The sequence below is a fragment of the Vigna umbellata genome, chromosome 8 (assembly GCF_029865625.1).
Source record: "Vigna umbellata cultivar VRB3 chromosome 8, Vumbellata_1.0, whole genome shotgun sequence".
NCBI lineage: Eukaryota > Viridiplantae > Streptophyta > Magnoliopsida > Fabales > Fabaceae > Vigna > Vigna umbellata.
The window spans coordinates 48,373,976-48,396,810 of record NC_142172.1 but is presented as its reverse complement, the minus strand read 5'-3'; the positions used below and the strand labels follow the sequence as shown (position 1 = coordinate 48,396,810).

The 22,835-nt window shown below is 30.4% G+C and overlaps 3 protein-coding genes and 1 non-coding gene across 11 annotated transcripts; 2 read left to right on the top strand and 2 right to left on the bottom strand.

Annotated features, from left to right (window-relative positions):
• The first annotated feature begins 6,181 nt into the window (after nt 1-6,181).
• Nucleotides 6,182-9,386, top strand: LOC148194861 (CDP-diacylglycerol--glycerol-3-phosphate 3-phosphatidyltransferase 2-like). Of its 5 annotated transcripts, none has more exons than XR_015781513.1 (8): nt 6,182-6,667; nt 6,763-6,860; nt 6,982-7,032; nt 7,133-7,246; nt 7,893-7,949; nt 8,039-8,124; nt 8,274-8,348; nt 8,448-8,717. XR_015781513.1 is itself a non-coding variant. In XM_088096138.1 (8 exons), exons 1-7 carry the CDS (start codon nt 6,298-6,300, stop codon nt 8,569-8,571), a joined length of 900 nt encoding a protein of 299 aa, XP_087952264.1. In that variant the 5' UTR covers nt 6,182-6,297; the 3' UTR covers nt 8,572-8,596; nt 8,949-9,386. The 5 variants fall into 5 exon arrangements, 4 of the variants coding, with proteins under 4 accessions (XP_087952264.1, XP_087952262.1, XP_087952263.1 ...); XM_088096138.1 differs by lacking the exon at nt 8,274-8,348 and adding an exon at nt 8,949-9,386 and having other exon boundaries at nt 8,448-8,596; XM_088096136.1 differs by lacking the exon at nt 8,274-8,348 and adding an exon at nt 8,915-9,386 and having other exon boundaries at nt 8,448-8,596.
• Nucleotides 9,387-11,183: 1,797 nt separating this feature from the next.
• On the top strand, nt 11,184-11,343 carry LOC148194860 (U1 spliceosomal RNA). Its single transcript, XR_015781807.1, has one exon. It is a non-coding gene; the product is annotated as a U1 spliceosomal RNA (small nuclear RNA).
• Nucleotides 11,344-12,260: 917 nt separating this feature from the next.
• Nucleotides 12,261-16,734, bottom strand: LOC148194859 (putative protein phosphatase 2C 38). 4 transcript variants are annotated; one of them, XM_088096131.1, is made up of 5 exons: nt 16,270-16,734; nt 15,442-15,979; nt 13,615-13,985; nt 12,790-13,026; nt 12,261-12,604 (listed from the first exon to the last, which is right to left on the bottom strand). In XM_088096131.1, the coding sequence occupies exons 2-5, from the start codon at nt 15,764-15,766 to the stop codon at nt 12,365-12,367; spliced, it is 1,173 nt and encodes a 390-aa protein (XP_087952257.1). In that variant the 5' UTR covers nt 15,767-15,979; nt 16,270-16,734; the 3' UTR covers nt 12,261-12,364. The 4 variants fall into 4 exon arrangements, with proteins under 4 accessions (XP_087952257.1, XP_087952258.1, XP_087952259.1 ...); XM_088096132.1 differs by having other exon boundaries at nt 15,442-15,791; XM_088096133.1 differs by having other exon boundaries at nt 13,615-13,982; nt 16,270-16,732.
• A 2,089-nt stretch (nt 16,735-18,823) lies between these two features.
• Nucleotides 18,824-21,641, bottom strand: LOC124819662 (protein TONNEAU 1b-like). Its single transcript, XM_088097884.1, has 8 exons — nt 21,432-21,641; nt 21,167-21,299; nt 20,765-20,853; nt 20,556-20,675; nt 19,558-19,691; nt 19,399-19,427; nt 19,159-19,315; nt 18,824-19,020 (listed from the first exon to the last, which is right to left on the bottom strand). Exons 1-8 carry the CDS (start codon nt 21,516-21,518, stop codon nt 18,969-18,971), a joined length of 801 nt encoding a protein of 266 aa, XP_087954010.1. The 5' UTR covers nt 21,519-21,641; the 3' UTR covers nt 18,824-18,968.
• Nucleotides 21,642-22,835: the final 1,194 nt, after the last annotated feature.

Genomic DNA, 22,835 nt, shown 5'->3' with positions numbered 1-22,835 from the left:
TTGTGTTCACTTATAAGCAAAACAAGTTTGAGTACATTAGAAGTAAATTAATTTATAATTTACCAACAATAATAATTTATTAATTTTGTAATTATATTTTTATCACAATTGTTTACTGTTTTTAAGTTAATATTTTAAATAATTTTGATACTTAATCTATTTATTTGTTCAAATATTTATATTGACATTATAGTTTTTAATTAATATCTTTATAACGAGCTTAGTAAAATAAATGAATATTTTGGTCATAATTATAATATTATACATATATAATTTAAGTTAGTCAACGTATTCATCAATTTTTAATATTGGATAACAAAACTTAAGTAAAATATCTAAGCTAATTTTAATTATAAGAAAAATCAAATAAATAAGTTTATTTCAATTATAGAAAGCCTTACATTATACAGTTAATCTCTATAAAATATTTATTGCAAGAGTTATACATATTTTTTTATTATTTAGTCATGGCATATACATTCTCTAACCAACTCTATCTATCTATCTATCTATCTATATCTATATATATATATATATGAAATATTAATTTTGAAATTATGTTTAAGGGATGAAATGTTTAATATATAAAACCAATAATGTTTAAGAAGCAAACGAACTTTTCTAGTCATCTTCCCATTGTTTTACGTTTTTTAAAATAAAACATGTACAAAGTCAAACTTGCGTGTTCTAATGAACTTGTAAAAGATAATTTTGAATTTACTGTTCTATGATACTTATTTCTTCTATTAAAAAAACTCATTTCTAATATTATTTTTCGTCTAATATTTATATTTATAAAAAATTGAAACATTTACTTGTGAATTTACCATTTCATCCCTCCGTGGCTGTCGGCACGTCACTGGTCATGCCGTGATGTGTGTAATGCACCACTGTACGCACCTCCACCACACATCACTTTATGCGTATTTTGTTCACCTTGCTTAAATTTGAGAAAAAGTGTAACATTTATTTTATAATACTGTTAATAATTTAATATTATTATTATTTTTCTTTAAAAATACAAAACTCATTCTTTTATTATATTTTATCCTTATAATATATACAAAATGTAAATACATTTCACTTTATCATTGCTTTTTTAAGTATTCTCTATTATTATCAAACATAAATAGATGCAATAAATAAATGAATTTTGTATAAATATATACTCTTTGGTCTATTGAGAAGGTTTATAAAAAAAATACAACATTAATAACATCTTAACTCAATTGCATAAAAAATTGATATTTTTTCTATTAGAAATTTAAAAATAATGGACTAATGATCTTTTACTTTAATGTTTTTTCACTTTTTCATTAGTGAAACTTAAATTCTCGTTATAAACAAATATACTAACATGATCGTGAAAGAAATATACAAATTTTAAAATTTTAACTAATATGAATGAGTAATTATTTAAGTATAGAACGTGTGCCTCTAAAAATTATAGAAAAGAATTTCATATATTTTTGTTTTTCTAAAAGTCAAACATAAATTTTTTAATTTTTTTAAATTTAAATGTTTTTTTAGATTTCATTGATGACAAACATATAAGTAAACGTACATACATGTAGAACGGTTTAATATAATATTAATAGCAAATCTAATTATAATAATTTTTAATTATATAATTTTCTCCGTTAAAATTGTCATCTGCATTCCTTTGGAGATTATAAATATTAGATAATGATATTTTGATCATATTTTAATACTGTGTCTACGTATTGTTATGTGATTGATTATATTAATATTTATGATTGTTATTATTGATTATTGGTATTTATGATTATTATTATTAATTAAAAAATAATTTTAAATCACATAATAACGTGTAAATAATATTAAAAAATTATTAAATATGATTATCCTTAAATACTATTCTGACAAGTAAAACTTGTAAAAAAAACATTTAACAAGAAAAGAAAAGTGGATAGGTCACGTCAGATGTTTACAATGCCACGTTATGATCACAATTATTATTCTCGGATCCCTAGGTATGTTTCTTTTCTAACTTATCTCGAGATTTCTTAAAGTTATGGCTATAGTTGTTTGGTTTGATTTTCATGTAAAATAACAGTTAATTAATAATAAAAATGCGTCATTAAAGAAATAATAACTTAAAGTAAATTATATTAAAATAATATTATACGTGTGCTCAAATATTAGTTTGACAATGATTAATGCATATTAATGCTAGAATAAAAAAATCAAAAATACACACCCATAAAAAGCAAGGATTTTTAAAAATTCTGTGTAACGTTTGGAGTTGAAATAATATTTCATTATCTAAAACTATTTTGTAGTTATTTAATGTGTTGCTTTTAAAATGTATGGTTAAATTTCTTTAGCTTTTTGGTTTTTTTTTTCAATTTGTTTTTCAACAACATTTAGTTTTTAGTTTTATAGAATTTTATTCTAAAATTTATTGTTTTTTAAAAGATTAATCATGGTTATTCTTAGACTTTAATAACGATTTATTTCAGTATATTAATATTTTTAATTTTTTTTTTCGAGTTTGTTCCTGTAAACTCATATTTAGTTGCTGATTTGGAATTTTTTTTATATTTAATAGTTAAATATAGTTTAAAAATAAAAGAAATTTAAATATATGTATTTATGAGGTCTTTAAAATAAATAATATTTTGAATATGATAATTAATTTTGTTCCCGTGAAACTATACTTCTTTTTGTAAAGTTTTTCTTCAGATTTCAATTATTTATATCCGTCATTTAAGTTTTTTTTCTCCTCTATCGTATATATAGGATGTTTGTATGAGACTATTGGATGATTAAGTTAAAAATTATTATTAAATTTTGAATTAATAGAAAAGGTAAAGTCAAATTATAATTGAAATAATATTTATATGAATATTTTACTTATCGTGGATCTCATTTTATTAATAGTCGATTTATTGATTCAAATGCCAACGATTATTTATGAAAAACTACGCATATTTTTTTTTGGTTAAGTTGTCATGCGCAAAAACGTCTCTAGTAGGTAAACAAAGTATCGGCAATAGGAGTAGGCAAATAGAACTGAACTGTACTGCATTACTAAAATCTGTACTAAACTAAAAACTAATTTGTCTCAACTGAATTGTAAAACAGTTCAAACAAACTGAACTGAATTGTCTTTTGTTTTATTAAACTGGACTGAACTAAACTATAATAAATTGTACTAAACTACAATATAAACTAAACTGAACTACTAACTATACTAATTTTAAATTGAATTGTACTAATTTTAACACTGTCCTAGTTTTTATTAAGCACTCTTTTTCAAACTTTTCCACTTTCTTGAACCGCCACAAACACATACAACTGTAATTATAAAAGTTTATTATAAAATGATTAATTATTTAAATTTTTTAAATGGTAGTCGTCTAATACCCTGAAACAACGCGGTAATTATATTAAATAAATTATTAAAGTAACTTTTTAATTAAAATTGAGAAGTATAACAATGTATGTTCTTGAAGTTTTTAACCGATGGTTCTATTAAATAAAAAATATTTAAATTTTACTTAAAAAATATTATGATTTTATAAATATATTTTATTTAACATTTTTTTTCTTTAAATATTTTTGAAGAATTCGTTTATTTGATTCTAGATAGATGTTTTTTAAAAAATCTATTATCTACTATAACATAAAAAAAAATACTAAAAAATTATTTTAATATTTATTTTATTTTATTCATAAGTGTCTTACAAATTAATTTTTTAATTATTTGATATTATTATTATTTATTTTATTTATATTTCTTTTATTATTATACGTGTATGGAAATTATTTTATTTTTTATTTATTTGTTTTATTTTGTTTTGTTTTTTATTTATATTTATTTTTTCATGAATATTATTTTACTTTTATATTTATTTTTTTTAATCTTTTTTTCTATTTTTTTGTTTTATATGTGTATATAATTTATTTTATCTTTTTATCTACTTATTTTATCTTTTTATCTACTTATTTTATTTTAAAATAATTTTTTATTTATATTTATTTTGTTGCCTCATAAAATTATTTTATTAATCAATTATTTATTAGTTATATTTTATTATGTAAAAATTAAACTAATATTTATTAATTATTATAATATAATAAAAGATGATATTAGAAAAGTTTCTCGTAATAAACGTTTTGTTAATTTTTTTGTCATTTGATATTTCTATAATATTAATTATTTTTTCTATATTACTATTTTTTTATGATATTTCATTATATAGTCATTTAATAAAATTTAACGTTAAAAAATATATTTTAGTTTTAGTTTGTAAAATACTATCATTTAAAAATAATAATATTGATATTTATTTTAAAGTTAATTGATTTTTAAAATAAATAATTATTTTAGTGTTTGGGCTTATACACATTTTAATTCTATTAAAAGTTTTTTTTAACATATTTTTACATATTTAATAATATGTTAAAGAATATAATATATTTAAAGTATTATTTTTTTATATAGTCTTTTTTCTTTTGTGATTTCTATTACTTAATCATTTAATAAAATTAAATTTTAAAAAAATATATTTTACTTTTATTTCTCAGAGTAATATTATTTAAAAATATAAAAATCTGTGATAAAAAAATTTTGTTTTAAAAAAGTCATTATTAATTTTTTATGTGAACGGTTTCTTTTATTAATATTTTATTATTAAATAATGTTTTCTTGGCAAGACGAAGCAGTTGTACAGGAACTAGAGAAGAAGAAATATTAGTTATAGTTTCGCAGTTAACTCAATCGAAAATGTTATAAGTTCAATTTTTAAAAACTAGATCATAAAATAGTATATTGAATTTTTAGTAAAAGTGGATCGGTTTTCTTTAATATAATTAACTACAGTACAGTAGAGATCAATTATTTTTCCCAGCCCTGACGAATCAGTTTAGTAAACGACATGGTTGTTAAAAACATGTATACTTTAGTGTGAGAGGCATAGTACATACTATCTCACATCCAGTGTACATTACTCTATAATTGACTAAAGATTTCACCTTTTATAATCCTTGAGATCAATACATGATACTTGATATCTTAAATAATCCAATTAAAAATTATAAGTAGCATGGCTAAGAAATCATTGTCACATATAATACAGATTTTAATAACGTTATATAAATTGCCTTCAAGTCAACATAAAAGTATTATTTTAGCTTATTTAAAACCATAAGAAAATAAAAAAATAAATAGAATTTTGTTGGTTATTTCTTTCGCATTGACTTCTCTCCCATTGTTTAGGAATAAACCCTTGAGTCACTTTAAATACTTTTTTTTCTTCTTTCATCTTCGTACATGTGTCTTAAAACAAAATATGAAACTCCCTCGTCTAAGGTATAGATAGTCTGTGAAAACATTTTTTTTTAATTTTCATTTTCTTTGTAAGTATTATGTGCTGTTCTTTGTTTTGATCATAAGTATTGGGAATTTTGGCTGCTATTTTTGGAGTAGGTTTAACATACAACATATTTGAGATTTTTTTTTCAGCTTTAGTGTTATAGGTGATAGATTTTGTATTATGGACTATTAACTTGTTATCTTTACTAAATAATAACTGCTAAAATCTATTTAAATAGTTTGTAAAAAGAAGTTAAATTAATTGCTAAAACATTTATTTATTTTGAATTAGACTATTTATTGGTAATTACAATAAATATTTTAAAAAGTTTAATTACTTTTTAGTTATTCTATTTTTATTCATACTTGTCTAAAGCTACACGAATAAAAAATCAATCCATATTATAGAAAAATAAAAATCATTCATTATTTTATATTACTGTAATATATTTTTATACCAGTTATTAAATTTTACATGTTTTAATACATGAAAATAAAAAATAACGTAATAAAATAATTATCATATCATCTAATTAAAAGAATTAAATTATAAATACCCAATAAAAAATATATAAATTTCAAATACTTACTAATCCAAATAAATTTAATGTTAATTGAAATAAGATTTGATGAGTTCAAACCTTAATTAAATTTTAATATAATTAAGAGTAATAATATATTAATAATTTTTCTTTTAACACAACACATTGTCTATTTTTATTGAATTTAATGCATGTTATTATAATAATAAATAAATAATAAATTAATAGAAAAAGATATTTGTTTTACGAAAATGTATAAAAAAGTAATTGTAAAAATATTTTTTTCCATTCTAAAAAACATCAACTAGAAACTGCGAATCCCTCCGAATTCTGAATTCCCTCTTCTGTGTGATCCAACCATAACAGAAATTCGGACCAAACATTCGTCAGAAAGAACAAAGTGATCGGTGATCGATGATGTCGGGCTTTAAACTTAGCACCAGTGCTTTTATCTACGTTCGCACAGCCACCAAAACCAAACCCCTCTCATGGACCCCTAACACAAGAACAACCCCAACCCAACACCGCCGCAGGTACATTCCTTCTCCTTCACTTTCCAAAAACCAAATCCTAGGGTTTACACGTTCACACAAATTGCCATGTTTGGGAAGAGCTGGTCTTGTCACGGATTTAGGTTCGCCCGTGCCATCACCACAGCCTCAACCTCAACCTCAACTTCAAGCTCAGTCTAAGCCTGAGCCAGAACCAGAATCTTCCAAATTGCTCACTCTGCCTACAATTCTTACTCTGGGTCGTGTCGCCGCAGTGCCACTTCTTGTTGCTAGTGCGTTTCGTATTTTGTTGCCCCCTTTTGTATATTTATATCTCATCACTTGTGTTGTAGTCTGACGTGAATGTGATGTTTTTTTGTGTGTGTAGCTTTCTACATGGATGGTTGGCTTGGAACTGCTGCTACTACGAGTATTTTCGTCGCTGCATCAATCACAGATTGGCTTGATGGCTATCTTGCTCGCAAGGTACTCTTTACTCATTCCATGCGAATTGAATCCAAACACCACCACATTGTTCTGTTTTCAGCGTTTCAAGTTATAAGCCAATCCTTACTATTTTATTAACTATCATCGATTTGCCATGTAGATGAAGTTGAAATCTTCATTCGGGGCATTCTTAGATCCGGTAGCTGACAAGGTATTTTTTTCCTCTCTTATTTCACACAAACATGCTTCATGAATTCAAGTTCTTTTCTTATTGACTGAACGTAAAATAATGTCGATTGAATTGAATGCAGCTTATGGTTGCTGCAACGCTGGTCTTATTGTGCACTAGACCTTTGGATGCTGGTGTGTTTGGACAAGCACCGTGGCTGCTGACTATACCTGCAATTGCTATAATTGGTAGAGAGGTAAGGCGTACCGTGATTTCTAAGGCATGGCTTACTTAAAAGGTTTTGGTTAAGGGTGCTTAACGAGGGCCCTTTGCATTTTACCAAAGTCCAAACTCATAGCAGTTGAATATCGTTTTCCTTATCTTGGCTGTCATTTGTTCTATGATGTTTGTTTTGTAACATGTGTATGAAGCACAAGTTTGTTGTATTTCTAATTGAATCCGAACTATTAGTAACCATATTTTGCACAGTATAGAATGAAGCTATCGGGCCTAAGGCTTGGTTAAATTATTTGTTTTCTTGGAAATCATGTAGATCTAATCTTTAACATAGGACTATTATGAAGGTCATGATGTATGTGTGCAAGGAGAATTCAGATCGGAGATACGCAGCTGTATTCTTACTTATAGTTCTGTTGGTCGAAGCTATAACGGTCTAATTATGTCCATCATTTTGTCATAGTTGAGTGTAAAATATTGGCAAATTCCGTAGCATGTTGTTACTATATGTCAAGGAAACCTCAAAAACTTATTTGATCGAGATTCATAATTAGTCATATTTTCACTTGTCTTTCCTTTTTGTGTTTAAAGCATAACATCATGTCTATTTTACTGGCCTTGTTTTTGTTTTCAACTATAATTTTCTCTCATAATTTGCTATGTAGATAACCATGTCTGCAGTCAGGGAATGGGCTGCTTCCCAGGATAGCAAGCTTTTAGAGGTTTGTTTTACTTCCTGAACACCAGAATCAAGTGCCTTATTATATCAGCACAACATTTTGAGCTTATATCATGAAACTCTAAATGATAGGCTGTTGCTGTAAATAACTTGGGGAAGTGGAAAACAGCCTCACAGATGACAGCATTAACAATCCTTCTTGCGACCCGGGACTTGAGGTCATTGAAATTTTTACATTCTGTGGATGCCCAATTATCATTACATTTTTTTTATGGTAAAGAAACATTAGGTGAAAAACTCATCTCCAAACGACTTGATTTTCTACTAACCTTTTACTAATATTTATCTCTAAGCTTTCTATATGCAGTAATGCTTAATATTACATGTTTTTGAAAAGTCTCTTCAGGTGTTAATTTGTTATAAGTTTGCATGTCATTGTCAGGTTATGTAATAAACTTTCATTTTTGTCCCCCAAAATTTGTTATTCCAAGCTATTATGAACTGGTTGAGTTTGAATCTCTGTTCTCGTTTTTCTTTTCAGCCATGGAGGAGGAGCTGTCATTTTAGTTGGCTCTGGTGTTGGTTTGCTTTATACTTCAGCAGGGCTTGCCTTATGGTCTTTGGTTGTATACATGAAGAAAATTTGGAGGGTGTTGTTGAGGTAGCACGTCTGCTGCTCCATGTATTCAAGTACGTCCACGTACTTCTCTTTTGGCTTTGATACCAGCAAACATTTAACATTTTCACTAAAAGTGTATTTTGCAGTTTTAGTCATGTAAATGTAATTTTTTTTCTAAGCAATTTCTATCCCCATACAGTGCCATTTCTCCTACTCCCTTATATTTTTCTGCATATTTTTTGGTCCTCCTTCACCCTAGGAAAGATAAATACAGTTTAGAGTCATTGTAAGTTTACGAATTACGAGCAGGGAAAATTCAGCTGGAATTAATGCATGATACTTGACCTATTCATTTTCTTTTTCTTATCTAACGATGCGTGAATAGCCAGATAAAATTCAAGTTAGCAAATACATTTGGTGCAGCGAAAAGATGAAATAATGTGGGAAGTGATAAACATGATTTGGTGGATTTCTTCACCATCACAGATGCTGTTGACGATTTGCCTGGTTATGCCTCAAGATTAATGTTCAAGATAATGACTAGTGGGCATGCATAGAAAAGATTGAACATGCAAGCTTCCACTATCACCTCAAATATCAGCATCACTGGTTCATTGAAGCATGTGGCTCGGTGATTTTATAATCGATTGTGAATGTTTGACAACAACAATTATTGGATTCATTGAAAGATCGGATCAAGAAAAACTTACAAATTCAGCGGGAATGAAAATTCAGACAATTTGAGGGTTCATGAGTTTTTTTTTCTGATCTTTACAAGAATATAAAGATGATATCAAATTTTTATAACTGTCTGTTAGTTGTGTATACTTTTTTTTTATTAAGAATTCAATCCTTACAACACACGAACGATTCGACACATGAGCTTTTAGTACCATTTTATATATAAAAAAATCAAAATGAATCAGATTTTGTTGATAGGTTAAGAAGAAGAATTAATACAAGAGAATATTTTTAAAATCAATTTATGTATAAAGATTGAAACAAAATATATAGTGTTTGCATACAAAGATTCATAAGCTATGCTACGCAACTAGAAAGACGGTTAAAGTGTGATTTAATCGTACAAATAAATATTTAAATTAGTGTTTATACTCTGAGTCTATATATTATAATTTTAATATAGTATTAAAGATTTCGTATTACCTGTGTATATGAAATCTTTAATACTAGAGCTTTTAGCTTCTTTATACAGGCGAAGCTAGAATGTTTAAGGTGTGGAATGAATTACAATTTTGTTTGATAAATGATTTCTCAAATGCTCAGATATAAATTAAAGATCTTTATTTCATTTTCCAACTGAGTTAAATACATTTTTTGTATTTTTTTTATAAGAATTACTTGAGTCACAGGTAAAGTTGAAGGTTCAAAATCAAACTATTAGTGCTAAGACATTTAATGTTCAATTAGGGATACTTAAGACCTTAAAAATGGAGTTAAGCATGCTCAATAGTTAAACAAACAAATATCAATCATTTAATAATAGGCTTGTGGAGAAGTTACTATACACAGATTGACCTTGACAAATTGGTGTATTCATCTGTATTTTTCTTTCAATTGAAGAAGATAGAAACATAAGTTAAAATACATTTTGTAATATACCAAATTAAATTAGTCTAAAATATTTTTTAAGTTGAAGTTGCAATTGTGTTTGTTAGGTGCAAGTTTTTAAATCTAATTAATTCTAGACATTTATATCTATTTTATATATTATAAAATCGTTTTATGGAAGCTTCAACAGTTTTATTGTAAAATTAGAATTACACGAATCATATATATATATATATATATATATATATATATATATATATATATATATAATTACACTAGTTGTGCTTTTACTTGCATACACATTGAAACAGTGAAGAAATCCTAGGTTCAAACTTTATTTACACTTTCAAGTTAAACAATGTCAATATAATTTTTTCTCCTTCAAAATTCTCTATTTTTACCTTTTAATTCAGAGTCTCCAATTTGAAATTATTTTATTATATTAATATGTAGGAATTTGATTTTTCTGGGTTTCCCATCTTCCATTTAGAAGGTTCACAACTAGTGAGGTTCTTCAGAGAGACAGAAAGTAAAGATATTTGACCTGAACAAGTTGCGAACAAATTTATATAAAAATTATGATATTATTTATAATTCAAAATTTTAAGATATTAAATTTATGAGTTCTTTTTTATTTATTTATCTTACTTATTGCAAAACTTTCATTTTACTTGAATTCTAAAAATCATAGTCAAAATATAGTTTCTGAATTTCCTGACCGATCAACAACAATGACATCCGTGATGCATACTCTGTTGATTATACCTTACAACAAATTCAGTCATTTCTCTTCCAAATATTGAAGTTTTTAAGTTTGTAACCCCAAAATAAGATTGCACTTTGCAGCTGATGTGCCTAAATGAACAATCATTCTGTGGAACCAAGTGCAAGCCATTATAGTCAATTTTCTCTATACTTTGCTGTTACAAGTTGGTATTTTCAAATAATTTAGTATTCTGTGTTGAAAACAAGGTATGTATTTGCGTTTTGGAAGATGCAAAAATAGGGTTTTAAGCCCCACATCGCTGAAAGAGAAACGAGCAGTATAGAACTTGTTCTATAAAAGAAAAGTGTCTATGATTTTGTAACATACTTACCTGGACGGGATTAATGGGTGACCAAGAAGGCCCATAGTCTAGGACAGTGACTTCTATTGCACTTAAGAAGGGTGCTGTTCTAAGGTCTGCCCAAGTGGCAGAATCTACGTCATAATTTGTGGTAGAGGGGGCCTGCGTTCGCGCGGCCCTTACTTTTCAGTCCTAAGATCTGTTTTATCTAGCAACAGCATTCTGATATTAGCTTATTAGGTACTGTAACTTTCTGGTTTCATTCAGCATCAGCACTCTGATGTTAGCTTATTGGTGTGCATTTTACTTTCTGGTTTTATTCAGCATCAACACTCTGATATTATCTTATTAAGTTGCTTGTGTTGTTATTCTCTGGTTTTATTTAGCATCAGCCTTCTGATGTTAGCTTATTAGGTTGCTTCTGTGTTGTTACTTTCTAGTTTTATTCAGCATCAGCATTTCTGGTTGCTGTACTTTCTAATTGGGATTCTTATGTTTATGTGATTGTGGTGACAATATAGTTGTTCCTACCTTAATTTGAATCAGGTTTTCGAAAAGATTAAATATTATGATCAAAGGAAATTATGAAGTTGATGAAATTGGCATTAATCTTCAATAGGAGTTTTACAAATATTTAGAGTTCTTTCTATTCTGTTATGGGGAAAGACACTTTGTGCTTTTACTTGCATAAACGTTAAAACAGTGAAGCAATTTCTAGATTTGCAACAGCAGGTTCAAGTAATTTCATTTACACTTTCAAGTTAAACTATTTGTCTACGTCTACATAATTTTTCTTCATCCAAATTCTCTATCATTACTTTTGTGGGTTTCCCATCTTCCATAAAGAAACTTCACAACTCGTGTAAGATTCATCAACTCACTTAAATTTCTAACATCGTGGTAGAAATTTAGTTTCTGAATTCTCCCGACAGATAAAAGTTGTTTGGATGTGGCAACAGTTACAACAATGAAACTGGTGATGCATACATAAATTATTTTGAATAATTAGAAAAACATGACGCATGTGTTATTGTGGGACCCAGTGAGTCTCAAGTGGTAAAATAAGTTGGAGGTAATTGAGAGAGTAGAGGAGCAAGTGTGTTTGTGAGAGATTGTATTAGTATGATCCCAGGTGCAGGGGTGAAATATACATATACATTGGGAAAATAAATCCAAGAGAGGAATGGTGCCAAAACTCCTGAACTAGGCATCTATAATTCCAATACCATAACCATTTTCACCACCTCCTTTGATAGAAACCAAGGGTACACGAGAATTGGCACGGGCCAAAAAATTTGAATCAAGATACAAAACTATAACAGTGATGTCATCGTGGAAATGTCTCCTCACCCCTCTGTCAATCTTTTTCAAGTCTGAGTATCTCGTTTCTCTTTTCTTCGCAGCTTCACATAGTGCTGTTTTCACAAGTTTCTTTGCCACTCCCTGTATCACAATAATCTGTTCAATACATTTTTATACCAAAAAATGGCCACCAAGATCTCATAATTCATTGTTTCAGTCCATTTTTTCAAATCAATGAACATCAAATGTTTCAACAAGTAACAAACGTTAAGACCTCAGATGACAGTTATATATGCAAAGGAAACATAAGTAAATTAGAATCCTACATTGCGTGGACAGCTTTGGACAATGTCAACTGCTTCTTGACTGCTCAGATGCTCCCATAACCCATCTGATGCAAATATGAGAAACTGATCTTGAGGACACAATTTCTGTACCAGTATTGCTGGTTCAGCTTTAAGGATTGGCTGCTCAAAGGGTTCCGGGAGTCGAAATTTTGACAATAATGGTGCTCTATTAAACTCTACCTTCTTTAGGTAGGCATCACCAATGGATCTTGAAATCTACAATATAAATAAACAACAGATTAACACAATCTTCATTCCATGTTGGCTGTGCCATCAAATAATCATGATTGGAAGCCTTAAATGTGGTTGGAGTATTGACAAGAAACTTAATAAACCTATAGTGAACAGCATGTTTCAATTTGGACAGTGGGAAAATGAAAACAAACTTGATCAGAATGAAAGATTATCTCAGGACATAAAAGTACTAGCAAATAAGACAGACTGAATTCACTGAGACTTTCAACAATAGTCTGACTTATGTAACCAACAATGATGGTCAAATTCAATTCAGGTTCCTGATATTCTATAATCCGAAACTAGACATATATCTGATATCAAATCCTGCTACCATTACATACAAAGAAGTCAGAGAATGATGATTTTTATTGAGTTGCATTATGAAATTAGACGTATTGCCAGGGATAAGTAAAGTTAGAAAAAGATCAATTGCGATCCAAACAAAACCAACCAAAACATAGATAGAAGACTGCATGAATTGGACACTGAGTAATAATTTGCAGAAGACATTAACACAAACATTGAATAGGCACAGTGAAACCAGCGATAAAATTTGAAAGTAGTCACCTGAATCAGACCCTTCACGCGCCAGACCTGGTGCTTCATAACCACTATCTGCGGATCATCAGGATGCAACGAGCGCAACTCTTCTCTGACAGATACTATGCTAGCATTGTGCTCCTCGGATAACTGAATAGCTTTAATCTCTTTTGTATCCTCATCCATTCTACCTAGTACTGCTCGAGAATCTCCTGCATTTCCAATATAGAGCTCCCCACAGCATATTAGGCCTATCAAGCAGCAAGATCCAACTGACGCTAGAGGGGGCTTATGCAGCCATTGCTTCTCTACCAGAGAAAGAAATTCTTCTTCAGTTGCCAAGAACGCTTTATGGACAACATCAGCTGACATTCCATCATTTTCAGAAGAAAATTCTGCTTTAAGATCAACCCATTAAGTCAGTAAAACAGATCAACCAGCTAAAACTCACAGTGAATGAAGACAACAATGCACCCTCTTTTCTGCTAACTGTAAATGTTTTAAGTCAATAACTAACAGGCAAAGTTCAGGAATAAAAGGGATTCGTAGATCCATCAATGGTTGAAGTTTAAGAGATGTTCATATGCTTATGCAGTATCAGGAATGAACCAGGATTTCTTCATTCGAGTGAAGTTAACAATAATCTCAAACTACCATAATATACTCGGACTTCCATCAAAAGCCAGGTTAGCAGAAAAAAATTCCATCAAGTCAGGGCACATTGCCTTTAAAAGGCATGCAGTATCCAAAGACATAGTTTGAAAACAAATTTAATTAGCGATGATCAGATGGATATATACTAGATTCATTCCTATTGAAATAAATTTCCCTTATATGCCACATACTGGAGATTCCACAAAGAATAAAATGACAAATCTTGAAAAAAAAATATCATTTGAAGAAATGCACATAACATGGTTCTTACCAATCTAACAAAAAGCAACAACTAAGCCTTATTTCAATCAGTTCAGTTACATGGATTAAAACACTCAATCAAAGATCCTATGAGGCCTTGTACCATTTACAGCAAGGCCTTTTCAGTGGACAACGGAAAAGGAGTTCCTACTAGTGGGGAAAAAAGGGCAAAAACCCTCTTTACTAAATATATGTTTATCAAAACAGAGAGTAACAAAGTTGTTTAAAACAGTATTTCTGGGCTTGAACTTGTGCAAAGAAAATCCAACAGCAGCAAATTGTACATGTTGCACATACATAAAATTTCGAAGTGAGTCACGAATTTGGTCTTGAAATTGTACTCTTGGTCAATTTGTTCTCTTACATGAATGAAATGGTCTTAGAAATTATAAACTGTCAGTTGTTAGAAGGACTGAATTGACATATTAAGTGTCCATGGAAGATCTTACTAGGCACAGATCCACCACATAAGAGGGACTAAATTGACCAAAAATTGGATGAACCATTTTGAAGAATTTGAACCCTCTTTGTCTTCTCCATTCAAAAAGCATTTTTTAACCTTAATCTCCCCATTCACAGCATTCTCATCTTTATCAACAACGAGAGCACAACAAATTGTTTCTTCAAAACTGTCACTACATGGGAAGGCAAGAATGGTGTGAACTTTGGAGGTGAAGGTGAAAAAAATGGTTTTAAAATGGCGAAGACAAAGAGAGAAGGGGTAAATTTCATCAAAATGAGCCAAAGTAGATGTTACAAAGATGTTTAACATGCCAGCTCAGGCAGCATTACATGACATCAGAACACAGACTATGTTAATTGACAGTTTACAAACTCCAAAAGAGCATTTTACCATTTTGGGGATCAAAACGACGATCATTGCAATTTTAAAGACAAAATTGATGATATTTTTATGATGCAGAGTGAAGAAAAACTCACTCTTGATATTTTTAAAGAGATTGTCATTGACAAACCGGGAAGCTTCTGGACCTCCATGGCCATCGTATATACCAACAAAAGTTGCAAGAGGAGTTCCCTCAGTTAAGCTCAAGGGGCCAGATTCAAGTTGGCTTTGATCCTCCAACAATTTGTTTGCTTGAATAACTGCCATTGAGAATTCACCATGCGCATGTCTTCCAGAATCTTTGTACCACAACAAACCATCAACACGCCCACTTGAATCTCCATGCCTACCAGAAATTTCACCCGTATCAGATGGTCTCCAACAGGGTGACACAATTCGCCTAATTGTAGCTGATACCATCCCTTACATAGTCTCACACACACAACTGACCAACAAATAATTCATCAAATCAAAGTCAATGACAATATCAAAACGCCTACTTTCCTATCTACACCATCTACGTAACTGACCCCAACTCACAACCTCCACAAATCAAATGCCAATTAAGAAACACTGACACCATAATACATAAAACTCGAAACCATCAAAGACGAAAATTGCAGTGTCCACAACCTGCACCACGATTTGAGATCATAATCAATTCAGATACCCCATTCATTAACTATCTATCAAACAAACCCAGAATGAGAAAAAGAGTTTTCATCAACCACACTACGAAACTGAACAATAACCAAGAGCCATCAACATTCATTACTAGAAAGAAACAACAAAATTGAAACATGGGCAGCTCGTAAAATTGCACATACAAGATTCTATCTGATCATCAATTGCAGAACACAAGAACAAATATATGTATGCACTCATACAAACAAAAAACGGTAACAGATTTCTTTTCATCGTACCTTGGATAGATATGTCGGGAAATTTAGTATCTTGATAATTCCATATGCATTAAAACCCCAGTGAGAATTTTAAGGATTGGAATTAGTTGGGGTGAAAAGGTTGAAGCTTTAATTGTAGTTTTGGAAGGGAGACAGGGGTTTGAGGGGGGAAATGGTTTGGTTTGTTTTATGCTTCTCCTTTCCTTATTCCATGAAGTTTGTAGCCATAAAAAAGGAATTAGAAAAGAAGAACAAAATGAGTGAGTTTGGTTTGGTGGTGGAAGGAATTTCCAAAGGGCTTTGGCTTTTGGCTTTTGGGGTTGGTTGGCAGTTTTTGTTTTCTAAATTTTATTGCCTTGGTGGGGTTTAGACTTTGACCGCCAACTAACCAACTTTTCCACCTCTCTTTCATTTTCTTAACTTAGTATATTGCAACCTTTTCTTCAGACAATCTAACGAACCCAGCGTTTCCCAGACCCTCACTCTCTAATACACTTTCTATTTTTGAAAATATCTTTGACTTAAACACAATACCTCCCTCGGGTCAAGTTCTTGTATTAAAAAAGTACAACACTATTTATAGAATATATTCGGTACTGCTTATAACAAATATGTTTGTAATTTCTTTGTAAATATATTCATGCATCTGATAAGTTATCTTCTTCTCTTTGGAACAAGTTATGTTATCTGAAACTGTAAGTAATTGTATCGTATTAAGTACTTTTTACCGTTGATTATTTATACCGACAATAACAATATATATAAGGAATTATTTTAAAAGAGCTTGATCATGATACAACATAAACACGATATTCATTTTTGTTTTTAGCTTTTAGTTAAAATAATTTTTGGATAGTAATAATAAAAACAAAATAAAAATAGTATGAAAACATTAAATAATATAGAACTAAAAGAATCTACTGTATAAGAAAACTTAAAATTGATAATTTATTTTGGTTTACATTCTTGTCATTAAAATACACTATGATCTCCAATTCAAACTCTCTTCTAATTTTCTCCCGCAATAGTTTTGTTTTTTCTCATTTTATACAGCTGTATCTCCTTTTTTTGACAAGTCTCCAGTCCTTTTTTTTACGAGTTTCAAGGCTATTTTTAATTGAAAAAAAATGTCATAAAATTATATACAATTGTATGAATTTGTAATTTTTGTATGGTTTTTTTTTTCGAGACTATTTTTTAAGTTGGCCAGATGTCTGTGGTAATTTTGTTTAAGTAGATTGTACTAAACTCAATAATTTTGTCAGCATTTGATTAATCACTAAATTGAAAAAGGTTTCAAAAAATTTGGAACAAGTTTTTTTTTCACTCTTTTTAGATTGTATTATAAAGCTGAAATTTCATAAATTTTTAGCATTAAGTTGCCACACCTACAAATTTAGATTGCTTAGTTCAATAAAATACAATAATACAACAAAAATGCATATTGGTAGTTCGTGTTTCTGCTATTGCACAATAATGGCGTTGCATTTTTTTTTCTGAGGATTCAGATATCTATGTTTATATATCATGTGATTAAAAATAATTTAGAATCATTAAATATATATGATTTGCCTGGCCACGATGCACAGAAACCATAAATGTGATGATATACGAAAAATTCCAGAAATTTAATGATATGATATTCCGTTTTTCCTTTTTAAACACAATTCTGAACAACCTTACTTACATTGTTATATAAATCAAGAGAAGTTTATATAAAATAAAATATTAATTTTCAAGAAATATAAACATCATTTGCCTGTCCTGTTCGAAAAAACTGAAAGAGAGACTTGCAATTAATTAACCCTTAGTTATTGGTTGTTGAACTTACTTCCCAGCATATTAACCACATATTTTACCTAGTGAACACAATTACAGCCATCACTGTAACGTAAGATCGCCATAGTACACGACTGCGTTATGTTGAATTGTTCATTTTGGAAAAAAGTGTAAAGAATGTTGAATTCTTGGTAAGTTATACTGTTGGGTTTTGGTATGTAAAATATGTAATCCTTTTGACGAACAACTTTTAGAGGATTAGCAATAGTTCAAGACTAAAGTAATACAATATTCTGAGTTGTAATATACACTAAAGCAATACAATCTTACAGTCGAGTTTTTGGTTAGTGACCAGAGTTACCTTACAACTAAGGAAATTCGTGCGAGATACGCTACTAACAGTTACACAAGAGGCACCAGATCAGACACTATCAAAGCTAAACATTAGGGAAGGGTAAATAAAGGTAGTAGGATAAAACTTATGTGAAATTTGGAGATAAAAGGTAAATTTTCATGTTTAGTTTTTAAAAATGACTTTCAATCAAAATTTCCCAAATTAAATAAATAAACATTTCTCATGAAAAGTCCTTGTATTCAATAAGGAGAAAAGAGGGTCATACTTTTGCATCGCCGAAGCAATCGACACAACATATAAGGGAGGGCCTTGGAATCTAGCTCCAGCAAATATATTTTACTAGATGCTGAAAATATATGGCCTTAAAGCATTATAGCCCAAATCATGGAAACTAAATAAAATTCTCAAATATAGCCGAAAGGGGAAATTCTAGAGGAAAAATAGCTCATAAAAAACACTAAAGCACATCACAATTAAATGATCTTACACCAAATTAGGCTCATTCAATCATCATCAGAGGCAGAAAACTAAGAATACACAGTAAAATACAGGAAGCAGATTGCACTTAGGCAAGCAATGTCTGTCCCTACGCGTGATCAACCCTGCCATCGTCCTCATTGATTCCATCACCAGCGTGTCTGCAAACAAAGACAATCACAAAACATTAATGTTTCTTAATATCTAGACAAACCATTCAGAGGGTGATAAAATCTAAAATATTAAATGCTTTGTGCTTGGTAACAAAAGAATAAAATCAGAGTTGCATCAAGACCAACCGCCAAGAAGATGTTAGATTCCGAGCTTTTCTGTCTAATTGAAGATTTTCCAATGCACCTGATGTTTGAATTATGTCCTCGGCAAGTTCATCACTGTCATATCGCCAATTGTACTCATCTTTCCTATAGGCAGACATGGAAGATCCACCTCTTCTATCTGAATGCTAGAGTGTAAATTAAGGGAAATTTCAAGCACGCAAATAACTTAAGGTAAAAAAGTCAATTACAGAAAATACCCACCAGATGATGCCTGGGATGAAGGAACAGCCCTGCAACAAATAGGTGAGTTATAAAAAAATGTCTACCAGAAATGAAGTTGAGAACATCTACAAACATAAATAAGTAAAATAATAAAGTAATACAAGACCAACTTGTAGAGAAATAAGGTCAGTTATGCACCTTCCTAGTGGAGGTAAGCCACCAGCAACAGATGAGGAAGAATGCCTACGGGAATTCCGTGATTCTGAGTTTGGTAAAGACTCGGTTTCTGAAGCGGTATATCTCCTACCACTAGCCCTTGATTGGGATAAATTCTACAGAAGCATATTCACCACACGATTAAACAAAAGCCAGTACACATTTGCAGCATTCTATGATGTATTAACTGTGCTTTGCACATAAAATGGCCTACCAAGGGCTTCGTATCATTAACTTCAAACACTGCACATGACAAACGAAATTTCCCCACTATACTATCATGCATCATCAACATAAAGTAGCCAACACTACCTACACCATTTTAAGCAAAAATCTGCCATGTTTTTTTCTTTCAACACATTAGCTTGTCCTCATAATCACATATTTGCACGAGCACGAGCACAGCACAACTCAATCAAAGAAGAGGCACCCAGAAAATTAGATTATAGCAGAAGGGTAATAACTCAATCAAGGCTACTTTTATACTGATGCAACCTATAGTCAGAAATTCCAAGTTATAATTAATAATAATAGTGAGGAAGGAATATCATGACTTTAGCCTATGTATCATTACTCTTCAACCTTAACTGCAATGAACAATCTCCTTTCCAAATCTACAACGTTGAATTCACAAAATTTTCAATATATAAAGTTTACAATTCTTAAAATCAAAATTAATCTAACCAGAAGACCCTGCAAAATTTCTACGTAGCTCCTATTGCAACAAGGCTTGGAGATAGCCCAGTACTACAAACTGTGGCATAAGACACGGAAACTGCCTGCTAGCTTGAAAAGTGCCAAATATTTCCAATAAAGGCTCCCTGCAAATGTTCAATCTAACCGGCCCTTGATTCCTATACTATATCAGGATCCAAAATCCCTCTAAGCACAATCTAGAACAAGAACCATTTTCTAGATATATCAACACAAAACGAAAGCGCGGATGGAAAAAAAAAATAATGAGTAACTGATTGAAAAACCTCAAGCTTCAAAAATCCTTCAAGCACATCCAAGAGTAGAGGACTATCTTTGTTTCTGCTGAGATCATAACCATTTTTGGAACTAAACTCCTTAAGCTCCGTCTTCCAAAAATCTTTTTCCTGCAAATAAGAAAAAACAGCCAAAAGCCTTATAACGGAAATTAAATTAACACACAAACTAGATGGAAACACAAAAAACAGTTAATTACCAAATTACATTCCGGAAGGTAAACTTTTAGAGTGTGATTGAGCTGCGCCCAGTCAAGGTACTCACATATCATGGCCGTAAGGAGCCTACCTGCACAGCAAATACCAAAATTAAACGAAACATAGCTACTAATGCGGTGCATTCATTTTCATTGCACGGTAACCTAAAAATTCATTTATGGCCACATATAACTACCCATAGGAAGCCAATTTTCAAGCACAATTGGCAAATCGGATCGGAAGTATTAAGAGCAGAGGAACAACTAGTAAAGTAACGGAAGCTGGTTAAAAATTCAGGCCATGTAAAGTAACAACACGGCGAAGGAATCTCAGAAGATTGCAATGGATAAAGATGAGCAAGAAAGTAGGGCTAGGGATCGAGAAAAAGGCGGGAAGAAAGGAACCTGGAGGAGAAGCGTGAAGCTGTTTAGCTCGATCGTTGCAGCTACCAAGCAATGCAGGAGGTAGACCTTGGTCCTTCTCAATCACGCGATCTTCCTCTTCGATGGCCTCGAACACACTCGCTCTGAGCTCGGCCTGAGACAAAAAAGAAATGCAAGAAAAACCCTAAGTCCCGTTGCGGAAAAATTGAATGGATCTCGACGGTGGGAAATTAGAAAGAAGAAACCCTAAGCGAGGGAAAGTGAATGTGTGCATGAATCTACGTACACGGATCCTGGCGAGAACGCCTTTCTTCTCGAGAGTGCGAGTGACCAGTGTCTTCAGGTCCATCATTTCCCTCGTGTAGTCGTCCATTTCTCTTCTTCTCTCAACCAATTACCACACCCAACTCTTGTTTTCCTTCCTTTCTTCTTCTTTTCCCTCTTTCTGTGTTGCGCGTGCGCGTGCGCGATTGCAAATATTCACGATTTCGTTGGTCACGTTAGTGTGGATTAACAATGGGCCCTCTCGCTTCTTTACTACTACGGCCCGGGCTCAGGCCCACTTCTTCATTGGGCTTGACCAGCAGCTTTCTTTAAAACCCTTTCTGTTAAAGTTAATTAATTAATTAAGTTTAAAGCATAATTGTGATTTTTCTTCTGTCATAGCACACAGGTTTCATTTTAAATTACAAGTATACTGTGTTTTAAATTTACATAAGTAGCATTTCTGGCTTTATTATGCATTACTTTTTACAAAAGCGTTGGAATTCGGTCCTTGAGAAATCGAATTTTCACTTATATTTTAATTCGATTTTTAGAAAATTGAATTCTGATTTTTGTTTTTTTTAAATATTTTTATGCAAAGCATATTAGAATTTGATTATTAGTAAATTGAATTCTAAGTTTATTTTTACTATATTATTTTTTTGAAATGTACGTTGTAATTTGTTTTTCTACTAAATTGAAATGTGAATTTTGTTTTGAGTGAATTTTATGAAAAGGGAGATTTGAATTTGGTTATCAATAAACTGAATTTTGACTTTTGTTAGTAATGATTATTTAATAAAGGAAGTTGATTTTGGATAATAGATTTTAGAGGTAATTTATTATTTAATTTTTATTTTATTGAACTTGAAACTATTCTAAATCCATTAGACTTTCTCCACTCCATTATGCTTTCTTTTTCCTTTCTTTCTTATAAACCTAAAATCATTCTCAGTCATTTCTCTTTCCTTTATCTTTCGTTTGTCTCTCACAAACGAAAACACATTCTCTCTCCACACTCTCTATTTTGGGGTTCAAGCTCTCTTCTTTCTCTTGTTCAAGGTTAAAGATCTTTCCTTTCTCTTGTTGAAGCTCTTGTCTTTCTCTATTCAATTTCATGTGGGAACAGCATCAATTTTGAGTGCATAAACAACATCTTATTCCATTTCAATGTATAGAAAAAATATTATATGGGTAATAGGAGTAAGATAGGCAAAGTCCAAAAAACAAAAGTCATATTTCAATTTACAGAAAAAACGAATTACAACATATATTTCAGAAATAAATTTAGAATTTAGTTTCTAAAAACCAAATTATAATATACTTTTCCTAAAAGTTCTTTAAAAATAAAAGTCAAAATTTGGTTTTTTTAAAACCAAATTCTAACCTATGTTTATAAAAAAATTCAAAATAGAAGTAAGAATTC